The 13,462-nt window shown below is 40.8% G+C and overlaps 1 protein-coding gene across 1 annotated transcript in view; it reads right to left on the bottom strand.

The window, feature by feature from the left end:
• Window positions 1-11,625, bottom strand: part of RIGI (RNA sensor RIG-I) — a 48,338-nt gene extending 36,713 nt beyond the window's left edge. The window contains exons 1-4 of the mRNA XM_005909148.3: window positions 11,385-11,625; window positions 5,046-5,180; window positions 1,921-2,102; window positions 819-966 (exon numbers count right to left, since the gene is read on the bottom strand). Coding sequence (XP_005909210.1) covers window positions 819-966; window positions 1,921-2,102; window positions 5,046-5,180; window positions 11,385-11,490 — 571 coding nt within the window. The 5' untranslated portion in view covers window positions 11,491-11,625. The remainder of the gene's footprint in view (window positions 1-818; window positions 967-1,920; window positions 2,103-5,045; window positions 5,181-11,384) is intronic.
• Window positions 11,626-13,462: the final 1,837 nt, after the last annotated feature.

The following is a 13,462-nucleotide window of genomic DNA, read 5'->3' on the forward strand; positions in this document are numbered from 1 at the left end:
CACGGACCAGCAACTTCTTTAGGAGCTTGTTGGAAATGCAAACTCTTGAGCCCCAACTGAATCAGAAGCTTCATTTTAACAAGATCCCTAGGTGATCCACAACCACACCAAAGACAAGCCCTATTAGCAGAAACACTTTTGTCTTCCATTCCTGACCCGACCCAAGACAACAGATGTGTATTTTGACAGATTATTTCTGAAACAATTTATGATCTTAAAGAAGACTCTGAAAGGCTAAGACCAGACACTCAGATGGTTTATCAAACTCAGCTCTTAAAATAATGCTCTGAGAAGATGTTATTAGCTTCAGGAAGACAAGGGATAGCTCAGCCACTTAATCGAAACAGATTCTTCCTTTCAATCTTGTTCTAGTTTGGTTCCAGATGGATTCTAAACAAGAGAACCACCATATAGTGTCTAAGATGATTCTATTCTGAAAAGGCAGTGAGTTGTGGAGTTTGAACCTTTAACTCTAGAATTTTCAACCTATTTCTCTCATCATCTAAACCCAGAGAGTGAGCTCAGACTCTGCCTTTCCCCCAAATACTCTGGGCAGATAGGCTAATTCTGGATGAAAGGGTTTGTCCTGATCCATTTTCAGGGGATATATACAACCCAACTAATTCTGTAGACAAAAAAACCACCTACCTCCCAGAACTCAACTTCATGCGGGCCTCTCACTAGAAATATAGCCAAGAGTATTTGAAGGGAAAATGCTTCTGACAGTGAGTGAAAAGCAGGTAGAATGCAAGAAGCTCCAAGCAGAACTATGAAGAAGGGCCTATTTTCAGACCCTCGCACCCTTCCAAGTATCCTACCTTTCTCTACCATCCACAGTTCGCTGAACTTGCTCTCTTCTTTCTCCAATGCAAGTTTCAAAGTTTTGGGCCAGTTCTCCTTGTCTGATCTGAGAAGGCATTCAACCATTTTCTCTGCACCTGCCATCAGCCCCTTGTTGGAACTTATCTAAGGAAGACAATTGTAGTGGACTGATCAAGTGTTTCAAAAGTTTTCATTTTATGAGTTTTTACTGAAGAAACGTCAATTCAAATACTATCAAATTTAAGATCACTGTATACTCTGGTTCACTAGGTCTCTTTCATGACCGTTCTTGCCCCAGTGCAACTTGATCTTTTAAGATACACTTCCCTTTATCCTTGTCCTCTTACACATGATATCACCATGTCAAGCCCTGTGTTCTTACCTCCTCTGAGATGTTATTATATTAACATCAGCTATATCAGGAAAACAAACTACTTCACACCTATTCAAAATATGGGTATACTGGCATAGGCATATTTAGAAGGATATAACAAAATATTAACAAATAGTTTTTTCTGGATAGTGAGACTTACATGGTTCTTATTATTAATCATGATAATTAAAATTCATTGAGCAATTACTATTATGTGCCAGAGATTTATAAGCACTTTACATATATTATCTCATTCAAAGCCTATAAAAATGCCTGACTAATACGGTACCATTAGTATTCCCATTTCATACAGGAAACAGAGACTTAGAGAAACTAAATGTGCCCAAGATCACACCACTAGTAAGTGGCTGAGCTTGGATTAACAAAATTGATCTGTGTCCAGAGACTGAATACTTAACCACTGGAGTCCATAACCTTTTTTCTTTTTATTTGCTAAACTGTTTGATTTTATTTAAATTTGTATAAAACATTATTCACAAAAGTAGTAAAGTAATTTTAACTGAAAATAGGGCAAACCTGAAAAAAATCTGTGACACAAATTGATTACTCAGATCACAAATAAAAGTATCCTTCTAGGTAATTATGCCTTAGATTTGAGGACTTTAAATGATCTTGTTCAGTTCTAAAATAACATAGAAAACAGAAGACATTCCTCATGGTCAAATTTTTCCCCCAAATTCAATATTTAATATTAAGTAAAATACCTGAATAATTTCTTCACATTCTTGATTAATTAAACATCCAGATATTTCAGGAAGGATATCTTCTGGATTGATTGTGGTTTTAAATTCTGGTTGTAAACGCTTTAAAAGTAATCTATACTCCTCCAATTTTTCAAGTTTTTGGAAATCCCAACTTTCAATGGCTTCATAAAGTCCAGAATAACCTGAAAAGTAGGGGGAAAATGGGGCTCTTAGGACACCAACTAAAAAAATATGTTGAGATTAAAATTTAGAAGTCATGTTTGTATGTATTGTGAGAGAACTGAAAACAACTGTAAATCACTTCCATTATTTATGATCTTTCAAAAAGAAAATTCAATATTCATTTTAGGCACCCCACATTTAAGGTGGAGCTAGTGGCAAGAACCTGTCTGCCAATGAAGGCGATGTAAGAGACTTGGGTTCAATCCCTGGGTCAGAAAGATCCCCTGGAGAAGGGAATGGCTACCCACTCCAGTATTCTTGCCTGGAAAATCCCATGGACAGAGGAGCCTGACGGGCTACAGTCCATGGGTCACAAAGAGTTGGACACAACTGAGTGACTAACACTTTCACTGAGAATAAATTTGAGGTCTTATATTTGGTCTTAGTAAGACCTCTTCCTTCCAAGGTACCCCATGGACTTCACCTACAATCTCTGATCTGCCTTTCAATTGAGTCAAACCATCATGCTAAGTATCTTCTCAGTGCAAAGTAGTAAAAAGGGCAAAAAGAAATATAAATGTTAATTCCTGCCCCTCAGGGCCTTACTGCCTACATTATTCCAAGGAAAGAATAGTAAGTACAATGGGAAATTTGAGTGAAAAAATTATTTCCAACTAGAATTATCCAGGAATGCTTGGCTCTAAGTTTCTCTTCAGAGAACCACCAGGCTTGTCTGACTATCAGGCCCACACTCTTTTCACTGGGCTATAAAGACCATATTAGCACATATGACATAATACCTGGAATATTCCAGTACCTTTGTGGGTGTGTGTCTCCTCTCTCTCGCTCTTCTATCTTCCTGCAAAGATAGCACTATCCTGTATTTGATTTATCACTCTTGATTTCTTGGAATAGTTGTGTGGCATATGCTCAATTCTCTAAAGAATACATGTTTAGTTTAAGCTTGTTTGAAATGTTTTAATTTTATTCTTCACTAAATGCAATTTTATCTGACTTTTTAGAAAGTTTAATATTGCATTTCTAAGTTTCGCCTGTGCTGTCATCTGTAGCTCTGTTCGTACATCTCCACTGCAGGATAATCGACTCTTGTGTGAACGTCACAAAATGGATTTATCTATTCTCTTTCTGAAGGATACTGGTGTTGCTTCTAGTTTTGTTTCTTTGCTTGCTTGTTTTTGGCATTACCAACTGATTATAGTATGAACATTCTTTGTATGTGCATTCTGGAATATATGTGTTAAGAATTTCTCTGGGCATATACTTAATACTGAAACTGCTGGACAGAAGGAGAGTTGTAACTATACGAGCTGATGCCGATTGTTTTTCAACAGTTGTAGCATTTACACTCCCTATTGTCATCCTTCAGATTTCCCATTATTAAAAATCCTCTTTGAGCCTTCCCACTGTTGGACTTACTAGATTTTGCTATTATGTTCCTAATGTACAACTTCCTAATTGCTAATTGGGCTGAGAGTCTTTTCTCATGTGTATTAACCTTTCATGCTTCTTATTCTTTGAAAACTCACTTCACATCTTTTGCCTTGTAAATATTTTCTTTTTTTTTTAATTGATTTTAAGCCTTTTAAATATATCATGGATACTAATTCCTTGGTGATAATGTAGTTTGAAAATATCCTCCCCTAGTTTGTCTCTTATTTTTTCACTTTCTGTATAGTGTTTTTTGATAAACATATACTCTTAATTTTAATATCCTCAAATTTATCAATTTAGGTTAATGTTTTAATGTCTTATCTCATAAATCCTATCATACTCTAAGGTCAGAAAAATGCTCTTCTATATACTGGTCTAAAATAGTTGATCTTTTGCTATTATGAATTAAGTCTTGAATTCTTTTGACTTATTGTGTGTGTGCAAGTGTATGTATGTACATGGAATGACGTAAGGAAGACAAGTTTATTTGTATCCACATGGATATGAAAGTTAGGATTTGCCTGGTTTTTAACATTATCCCATTTTAAATGGCCCACTGCAATGTATCAAAAAGTCCCTCCTTTCTGAATAATCCTCTTTTCCCAGTGATCTCCAGTACATCAGAGTTCCATAAATATACGAGTCTGATTGAAGGCTCTCCATTCTATTTCATCGGTCAGTTGTTCAATACCAGGACCAGCATCACACTGTATCAATGCCTGTGACTTTTAATAGATCTTGATATCTAAAAAAGGAACCCCCAACCTACTGAATTCTTCTTTAGAAGTGTACTGACTATTCTTGGGTCATAATTCTTCGACATACAGTTTAGAATCTGCTTGTCAAGTTCACAAAGTAGCATGCAGGATTTTTATTTAGAATTGTATTGAATGTATAGCTCAGTGTAGGGAGAACTGACACTTCTATGGTCTTCCTCTCCACGTGCATAGGTATATATCTCCACTTAGCCAGGATTTTTTTTTTCCGGTTTTGCCGCACAGCTTGCAGGATCTCAGTTCCCTAACCAGGGATTGAATCCAGGCCATGACAGTGAAAGAACAGAGTTCTAACCATTCGACAACCAAGGAATTCCCTAGAAGTTCTTTTATTTTTTCAAAAACCTTTTGTCATTTTCTCTATTCAGACTCCACACACCTTTGGCTAGATTTATTGCTAAATATAACTTTTGTTACTATTAGAAATGGTATTTTATTTTGGATTACATTTGCCATTTTTCCCAGTGGGTGGAAATACAACTAATTTTTGTATACTGATCTTATATCCAATAAACATGCTAAACTGTTCCATTAGTTGTAATAACCTCTCTACAGATTCCTTTGGAAATTTCAAGTAGGCAGTTATAGCATCTGCCTGAAAATAGTCTTTACATTGCCTCAGATTGAGACATAAACTAAACGTGGATACTTATAAATTAATAGAATTTCACCTTTACAGAATCTTTAAACAGTCAAGTAATAACTCTGATTTGTGAGTAAAAAGAAGGAACTAACCTGCTTGTTGAAGGGCATCCAAAAAGCCACGGAACCAGCCTTCCTCCTGGAGCTCCAGTAGGACCTGGAGGAAAAGGGAGGCAGCCTCCATGGGCCCCTTGTTGTTTTTCTTGGCCTGAATGTGCTGCACCACATCTACAAACAGAGGCAAGAGGGACTCATCAAACTGCAGAACCGCTAATCACTGGAAGTAAAACCACTAATCACTGGAAGGGTTGTCAGATCTTCTCAAACGGGGCTGGGGATTCACAGCAACGGAAGGACCTGCAGGAAAGCAGCAAGTTCTCCGTCTTGGTCAATCATACCCATTCTTCACTACCCCCAACCCTACCCCCAGCCTCTCTGGAAACTTCTCCTAGTCTGTTGTGGAAGTCTGGACACACACTGGAGGGCAGTCCTTAAGAAAAGGAGTCTCTTAAAGATGTCTGCAAGAGTCTCCCCTTAACAAGTGAGAACTCATGGTAGCACCAGGTTAGGTAGAAAAACCATGACTTCTTCTAACATTTGAAAGTTTCTGGTTCAAAAGTCTGAATTAATCGTAGGACTAAAAGGGTGTGAGGACAGGGCCACTCCTGTCATCAGTGACAATTACAGTGGACACAGCAACCAGAAATTTGGAAAACCCAGCAGTGGCCACAGGACTGGAAAAGGTCAGTTTTCATTCCAATCCCTAAGAAAGACAATGCCAAAGAATGCTCAAACTACCGCAAAATTGCACTCATACACACTAGTAAAGTAATGCTCAAAATTCTCCAAGCCAGGCTTCAACAGTATGTGAACCGTGAACTTCCAGATGTTCAAACTGGATTTAGAAAAGGCAGAGGAACCAGAGATCAAATTGCCAACATCTGTTGGATCATTGAAAAAGCAAGGGAGTTCCAGAAAAACATCTACTTCTGCTTTATTGACTATGCCAAAGCCTTTGACTGAGTGGATCACAACAAACTGTGGAAAATTCTGAAAGAGATGGGAATACCAGACTACCTGATCTGCCTCTTGAGACATCTGTATGCAGGTCAGGAAGCAACAGATAGAACTGGACATGTAACAACAGACTGGTTCCAAATCGGGAAAGGAGTATGTGAAGGCTGTATATTGTCACCCTGCTTATTTAACTTACATGCAGAGTACATCATGAGAAATGCTGGGCTGGATGAAGCACAAGCTGGAATCAAGATTGCCGGGAGAAATATCAATAACCTCAGATATGCAGATGTCACCACACTTATGGCAGAAAGCGAAGAACAAAAGAGCCTCTTGAAGAAAGTGAAAGAGGAGAGTTAAAACGTTGGCTTAAAGCTCAACATTCAGAAAACTAAGATCATGGCATCTGGTCCCATCACTTCATGGGAAATAGATGGGGAAACAGTGACAGACTTTATTTTGGGGGGCTCCAAAATCACTGCAGATGGTGATTGCAGCTGTGAAATTAAAAGACACTTGCTTCTTGGAAGAAAAGTTATGACCAACCTAGACAGCATATTAAAAAGCAGAGACATTACTTTGCCAACAAAGGTCCGTCTAGACAAAGCTATGGTTTTTTCCAGTAGGCATGTATGAATGTACGAGTTGGACTATAAAGAAGGCTGAGCACCAAAGAATTCATGCTTTGAACTGTGGTGTTGGAGAAGACTCTTGAGAGTCCCTTGGACTGCAAGGAGATCAAACCAGTCCATCCTAAAGGAAATCAGTACTGAATATTCATTGGAAGGACTGATGCTGAAGCTGAAACTCCAATACTTTGGCCACCTGATTCGAAAAACTGACTCATTTGAAAAGACCCTGATGCTGGGGAAGATTGAAGGCAGGAGGAGAAGGGGACGACAGAGAATGGGATGGTTGGATGGCATCACGACCTCGATGGACATGAGTTTGAGTAAGCTCCGAGAGTTGGTGTTGGACAGGGTGGCCTGACATGCTGCAGTCCATGGGGTTGCAAACAGTCACACACGACTGAGTGACTGAACTAAACAGCAACCAGAGTTAGAATAAACAGAGGTCCTTTCATGGTCCTATTTCCAGACTTTTGCTGCTGCTGCTGCTAAGTCACTTCATTCGTGTCCAACTCTGTGCGACCTCATAGACGGCAGCTCACCAGGCTCCCCCGTCCCTGGGGTTCTCCAGGCAAGAACACTGGAGTGGGTTGCCATTTCCTTCTCCAATGCATGAAAGTGAAAAGTGAAAGTGAAGTCGCTCAGTCGTGTCCGACTCTTAGCGACCCCATGGACTGCAGCCCACCAGGCAACTCCGTCCATGGGATTTTCCAGGCAAGAGTACTGGAGTCGGATGCCATTGCCTTCTCGGAGGCTTTTGCTAAGACATGTAAAAAAAAATTAGTAAACAGAAATCACAATAGAGTCAGGAGACCAGAAGGGGGCGCTCTCATGCCCTGTGCCCATAGCAGAGCCCAAGAGGAAGAAGTCAGACTTCCTTCCTGGCAAGGACTGAGCCAGGGAAAAGCCAATGACTGTTTACTACAGCCCCTCCCAGACTCCTTTTCTCCTCTATTAAAGTGTTCTTCCTTTGCCCTGCAGGGACCTGCATGGGGCTGCCGTGATTGCAGATTCCAGACTGCAGTTCTCTGCTGATCCTGAAAAAGTGTGTCTTTGCTGGAGAAATATCTGACAGTCTATTTATTTCATGCCCATAGGAAATATGGTAGAAAAGAAAAAGCAGGAGCTAAAGAAGACACAGTGAGGCCAGGTAACAGACAACTATCCACCAACCAGCTGGTGGTCTTACTGATTTTGCACAGTAACTCCATGTCTGGGCTGATAACCAAACAGTTACCTTCGTATGACCCGACATTTGATAATTTTCCCCACTGTCGAAGCAAAGCGAAGTCACTTGCTCAGTCGTGTCCAACTCTTTGTGACTCCATGGACTGTAGCCTACCACGCTCCTCCTTCCATGGGATTTTCCAGGCAAGAGTACTGGAGTGGGTTGCCATTGCCTTCTCCAGAGGATCTTCCCGACCCAGGGATTGAACCCAGGTCTCCTGCATTGTAAGCAGACGCTCTACCATCTGAGCCACCAGGGAAGTCCTAGTGCCAGTGGGATGTAAATTCTAAGGAGTAATTCCAATTGTCTGGCAGGTTAACCTCTGTATTCTCAGAGTTTAGAAGACCTAGTACTCAATGTACACTTAACAAAGGTATGCTGAATGAATGTAAGAAGACAGGAAGGAACGCCTCCCTTTTCTGCCAAGGTCTCTGCAACAATAAAACAAACCCTTTTAAAGTATAAAATTCAATGGCTTTTAGAGCTGTAAATCCATCACCACTATATAATTTTACTGCCTTTGTATTACTGTAGAAAGAAATCTTATACCCATTAGCAGTCATTCCCCATATCCCCCATGGCAACTATGGATTTGCCTATTTTGGATATTTCATATGAATGGGATCATAGAGTAAGTGGTCCTTATGGCTGGGTTCTTTCACTTAGCATAATGTTTTCAAGTTCATCCATGTTGTAATCATGTATCATATTTAATCCTTTTCCTTGCTGAATAATATTCCATTGTATGGATATACCAGTTTTGTCTATCTGTTCATCAGTTAATGGGCATTTAGGTTTCTACATTTTGTCTTTTATGAACAGTAATGTTATAAGCGTTCATGTACAAGTTTTTGTGTGGACATATATATTCATTTCTCTTAAGTACATATACTGTTAGGCACAAGATTGCTGGGTCTTAAGGTCACATTCTGAAGCCTGGGGTTAGGATTTAACCAAAAGAGCTGAGAAAACAAGGCAGGGGAGGGATAGATAATTTAATCAGTGTAACAGAAACAGAAAAAGTGGGGTGGAAAAGCAAAGAGTTTATGTGATAAAATACAAAGAAATGAACAGGAAAGATGTCAACCAACTATATGAGAACAGCTGTCTATGGGGCTGGACTTGAAATAAGAACTCTACGGTATTGTTAACATTCAAAAATAAGATAATATTATACACAGTATTTTTAAGCTTGCTTTTAAAAAATTATTTATTTCTGGCTACACTGGGTCCTCATTGCCACGTGGGCGGCTCTCTAGTTCCAGAGAGCTGAGGCCACTCTCTAGTTGTGTGGAGGCTTCTTACTGCAGTGGCTTCGTTTGCTGTGGAGCACACTCTAGGCATGCAGGCCTCAGCAGTCGTGGCAGGGGGCTCAGCAGTTGTGGCTCTCGGGCTCTAGAGCACAGGCTCAATAGTTGCGGCGCACGGGCTTAGTTGCTCCGCGGCACGTGGGATCTTCCCGGATCAGGGATTGAGTCCATGTCTCCTGCGCTGACAAGCAATTCTTTACCACTTGAGCTACCTCAAGCTCACTTTTTAAACTTACCTTTTGGGTTTTTTTTATTTTATGAGGAGTTTATTGTCTTTTTTTTTTTTTTAAGGTTTATTCAGGGAGATAACATACTCCACAGAAACTTTTGGTATTTTTATTGTGTTGTATTATAACTATAAATTAAAGTTAATATGTATTAAAAAACAATCCCACCCATGCACTCCCATAAGCACACTGTGGTTTTCCATCAACGCACTCATCACACTTTATTAAGTTCAGTTACCTGACTTCGCACAGGCACTCTAATCTCAGGGCAGAACCATTCCTATCGATCCTTCATTTCCTAAAAGGATGCTTCCTATTAACTAATACGTGTAGTAATGTGTGTTAATGCTAGCCAGTGCTAGCCTAATGCCTGACGCACACCTTAACTGCTAAGTTGCTGGTTATTAAATCACTACACAGTACATGAAAGAATGGGATTCACATCCCTGATAGTATTTCACTCTTTGGAGGATTTCTGGAAGAGACAGATGTCTTGCTTGCATGGCTTACATTCTTCAAGGGCCCCAACTTCTCTACCATCATTAGGATGTTATTTTGTTACTTCTCTCTGAGCATAGCTACAAAGTGGGAGTCCTTCGTGTTGGTGGCATTCTTTCACTCCTGGCTCCACAACCTGTGCTTTGGTTGTATGCAGCAATTAGCACGCAAGTTACCTGTCTGCTTTAATACAGTTTCAAAAAACTGCCTCACATCAGGAAAGTTATGTAGGCGTTTGGAGCACACTCCCTCTTTCATCTCAACTCTTTCCAGGCACCCCCTCCCTTCTCTTCTCCCCAAGGCTCTGCTCACCTCTGGCACAAAGTACCTCAATACAAATCTGTAAAATGGCCATTATCCATCATCATGGGACTCATTCGCTGTGGGGAAACACCTGAACTGAAGCCTAAAGCCGTTCCCTCCAGTGAGTCTTGATCCTCTCATAATTTGAAAAGATACATGCACCCCAGCATTTATTGCAGCACTACTTACAGTAGACAAGACATGGAAGCAACCTAGGTGTCCAATGACAGAGGAATGGATAAAAAAGATATGGTACATATATCCAATGGAATATTACTCAGCCATAAAAAAGAATGGCATAATGCCATTTGCAGCAACATGGATGTACCTAGAGATTATCATAATAAGTGAACTCAGACAGAGAAAGACAAATATCATATCATATCAGTTATATGTGGAATCTTAAAAATGATACAGATGAACTTATTTACAAAACAGAAATAGACTCACAGACTGTGAAAACAAACTTATGGTTACCAAAGGGGAAAGGTGGGGGAGAGAGATAAATTAAGAGTCTTGGATTAACATACACACACTACTAAATACAAAACAGGTAATCTACGGAGCACCACCTACTGTATAGCACCTAGAACTCTGCTCAATATTCTGTGATAACCTATATGAGAAAAGAATCTGAAAAAGAATGGTGTAAGTATAACTGAATCACTTTGCTGTACATGAAACCAGTGCAACATTGTAAATCAACTATACCCAATATAAAATAAAAATCAAATTTATAAAAGTTTCCAGTCATTTGCTGATAAGATCCAGATCTGGCAGAGTGAGTCTCAACTTATCATTTGTGTTCTTCGGTCCTCACCTGTCTCCACCAACCCCTTGGACTTTAAAGTATTTGAAGGAAGGGCTTGTATCTCATTCTGAATCTCTGATGTCAGCGCAAAGACCAACACGGTAGACGGACACAAGTATTAGTAGAAATAAATGAAACGGACAGCGACATGTTTCCCCAGCTTTAAGTCTAAACAAATGTGCAGCTCTAAGCAAGTCATTTCACTTCGCTAGGACTCAGTTTCCCCATGTGGGCTTCCAAGGGCTTCTCAAACTCTTGATAATCCCCAGTCTAAAATATTGCGAAGATCTCGCCACAAACCTGGCGTTAACTGTATTGATTGAAAGACCGGGATGGGGGTTGAGCAGTGGAATAAGAAAGAAATCCTGAACTGTTTTCTTGCACCAAGGGGCAGGCGGCAACCACTCACCGTCCCTAAACCAGGGGGTCATGTAGCTCAGGATGTAGGTAGGGTCCAGGATCTTCCGGACATAGTCGCGGAAGGCGTGCAAATTCCGCCGCTGCTCTGCCGTCATGCCTGCGGCTCCGCTCCCCGCGACCCCCTGCTTCGCCTGCGCTCTGCTGGGCTCCGCTGAGCTCGGCTCCGCTCTTCCTAAATACAGCCGTGAAGCGCGAGAAATTTGCCGAGGAGAGCGCCCAGCGCGGAGGCGGAGCTGCAGGGGAAGCCGGGCTGCGGAGGGAAAATCGAAACTGAAACTAGGGGCAGGGCACCCCCCAGGCTCCGTGATCAACCTGCGCCATTATGTTTTCGTTTCCTCGCCAGCTCGCGGATCCCGAGGGACCCAAGGGGACCCCTGCGAGTTGCTCTTTGGTGTTCACTTCATCCTACTTTGTGTTTGGCTTTTAGAGCCATGAAATTTAGATACGGTAACATGCATAGGTGTTAATTTATAATTCTCTGAGTTTGGGGAAATGCATGCGGGTGTCACCACTTTGCCCAGGTTTCTGGGTCCTGTGGTCTAGTGTCTTAACTTCACAGGACACTGCCACCTGTTTTCCAAAGTGGCCATCCCGTGGTGCATTCCCACCTGGAGTGTGAGAGAGCTGCAGGGGATGCAAGCCCAGGAAATACACACGCTGGTCAGTTTGTTGTTCGCTTGTTTGGTTTGGGCTTTTGCCTGGTATGAAATAGTGCGCTGTTGTCAAATATATGTAGTCCAAATATCCTCTCCCAGTCGGCGACTTAGATCATTCTCTTTAAGGTGTCTTTTGAGCATCAATTTATTTTGGTGAAACCTAATTTGCCACTTTTTTCTTTGTTTACTGCCTTTTGTGTCCTTTTGGTGAATCTTTGCCTACTAAAGATATTCTGTGTTTTCTTTTAGGGTCTTTGTATTTTCAGCTTTTACCTTTAGGTTATGGGCATCTCAAATTAATTTTGTTGTGGGAGGAGGTAGAGGTTAAGCTTTCACTTTTTCCATACTTGTACTTGATTCACACAAACTGCTTCCTCGAAAACTTTTCCCTTTGAAAAGGCTTGGCACCTTTGTCAAAAAAATCAACTGACTGTGCACTACTCTAACTTTACTCTGCTCCACTTATCTATTTGTTGATACTGCTTTATGTCTCTTTGTAAAGACTATATTGGGACTTACCTGGTGGTCCAGTGGCTAAAACTCTTGCTCCCAGTGCAGAGGGCGTTGGTGTGATGTCTTGTGGGGAGCTAGATCCCACATGCTGCAACTAAAGATCCCACATGCTGCAACTAAAGATCCCACATACTGCAACTAAAGATCCTGTGTGCTGCAACTGAGGCCTGATACAGCCAAATAAATTTAAAAATACGAAAGAAAAAAAGTATATTGACTGTTCTGGGATCTTTGGATTTTGCTATGAAATTTTCTTGCCTGGAGAATCTCATGGACAGAGGAGCCTCGCGGGCTGCAGTCCAAAGGGTCCCAGAGTCAGACACCTCTGAGTGACTGTTACTTTCATGAAATATTGTTTGCTAATTCTTATTTTTAAAAAAGCATATGGGGATTTTGATCAGAACTACATGAAACCTACAGATGAACTTGAGGAGAAATGATATTTTTAACAGTATTGAGCCTTCATGGAGTGGCCATCATGGTCAACAAAAGAGTCCGAAATGCAGTACTTGGATGCAATCTCAAAAACGACAGAATGATCTCTGTTCATTTCCAAGGCAAACCATTCAATATCACAGTAATCCAAGTCTATGCCCCAACCAGTAACGCTGAAGAAGCTGAAGTTGAATGGTTCTATGAAGACCTACAAGATCTTTTAGAACTAACACCCAAAAAAGATGTCCTTTTCATTATAGGGGACTGGAATGCAAAAGTAGGAAGTCAAGAAACACCTGGAGTAACAGGCAAATTTGGCCTTGGAATATGGAATGAAGCAGGGCAAAGACTAATCGAGTTTTGCCAAGAAAATGCACTGGTCATAACAAACACCCTCTTCCAACAACACAAGAGAAGACTCTATACATGGACATCACCAGATGGTCAACACCAAAATCAGACT

Source organism: Bos mutus, chromosome 8 (genome assembly GCF_027580195.1).
Source record: "Bos mutus isolate GX-2022 chromosome 8, NWIPB_WYAK_1.1, whole genome shotgun sequence".
Taxonomy (NCBI): domain Eukaryota; kingdom Metazoa; phylum Chordata; class Mammalia; order Artiodactyla; family Bovidae; genus Bos; species Bos mutus.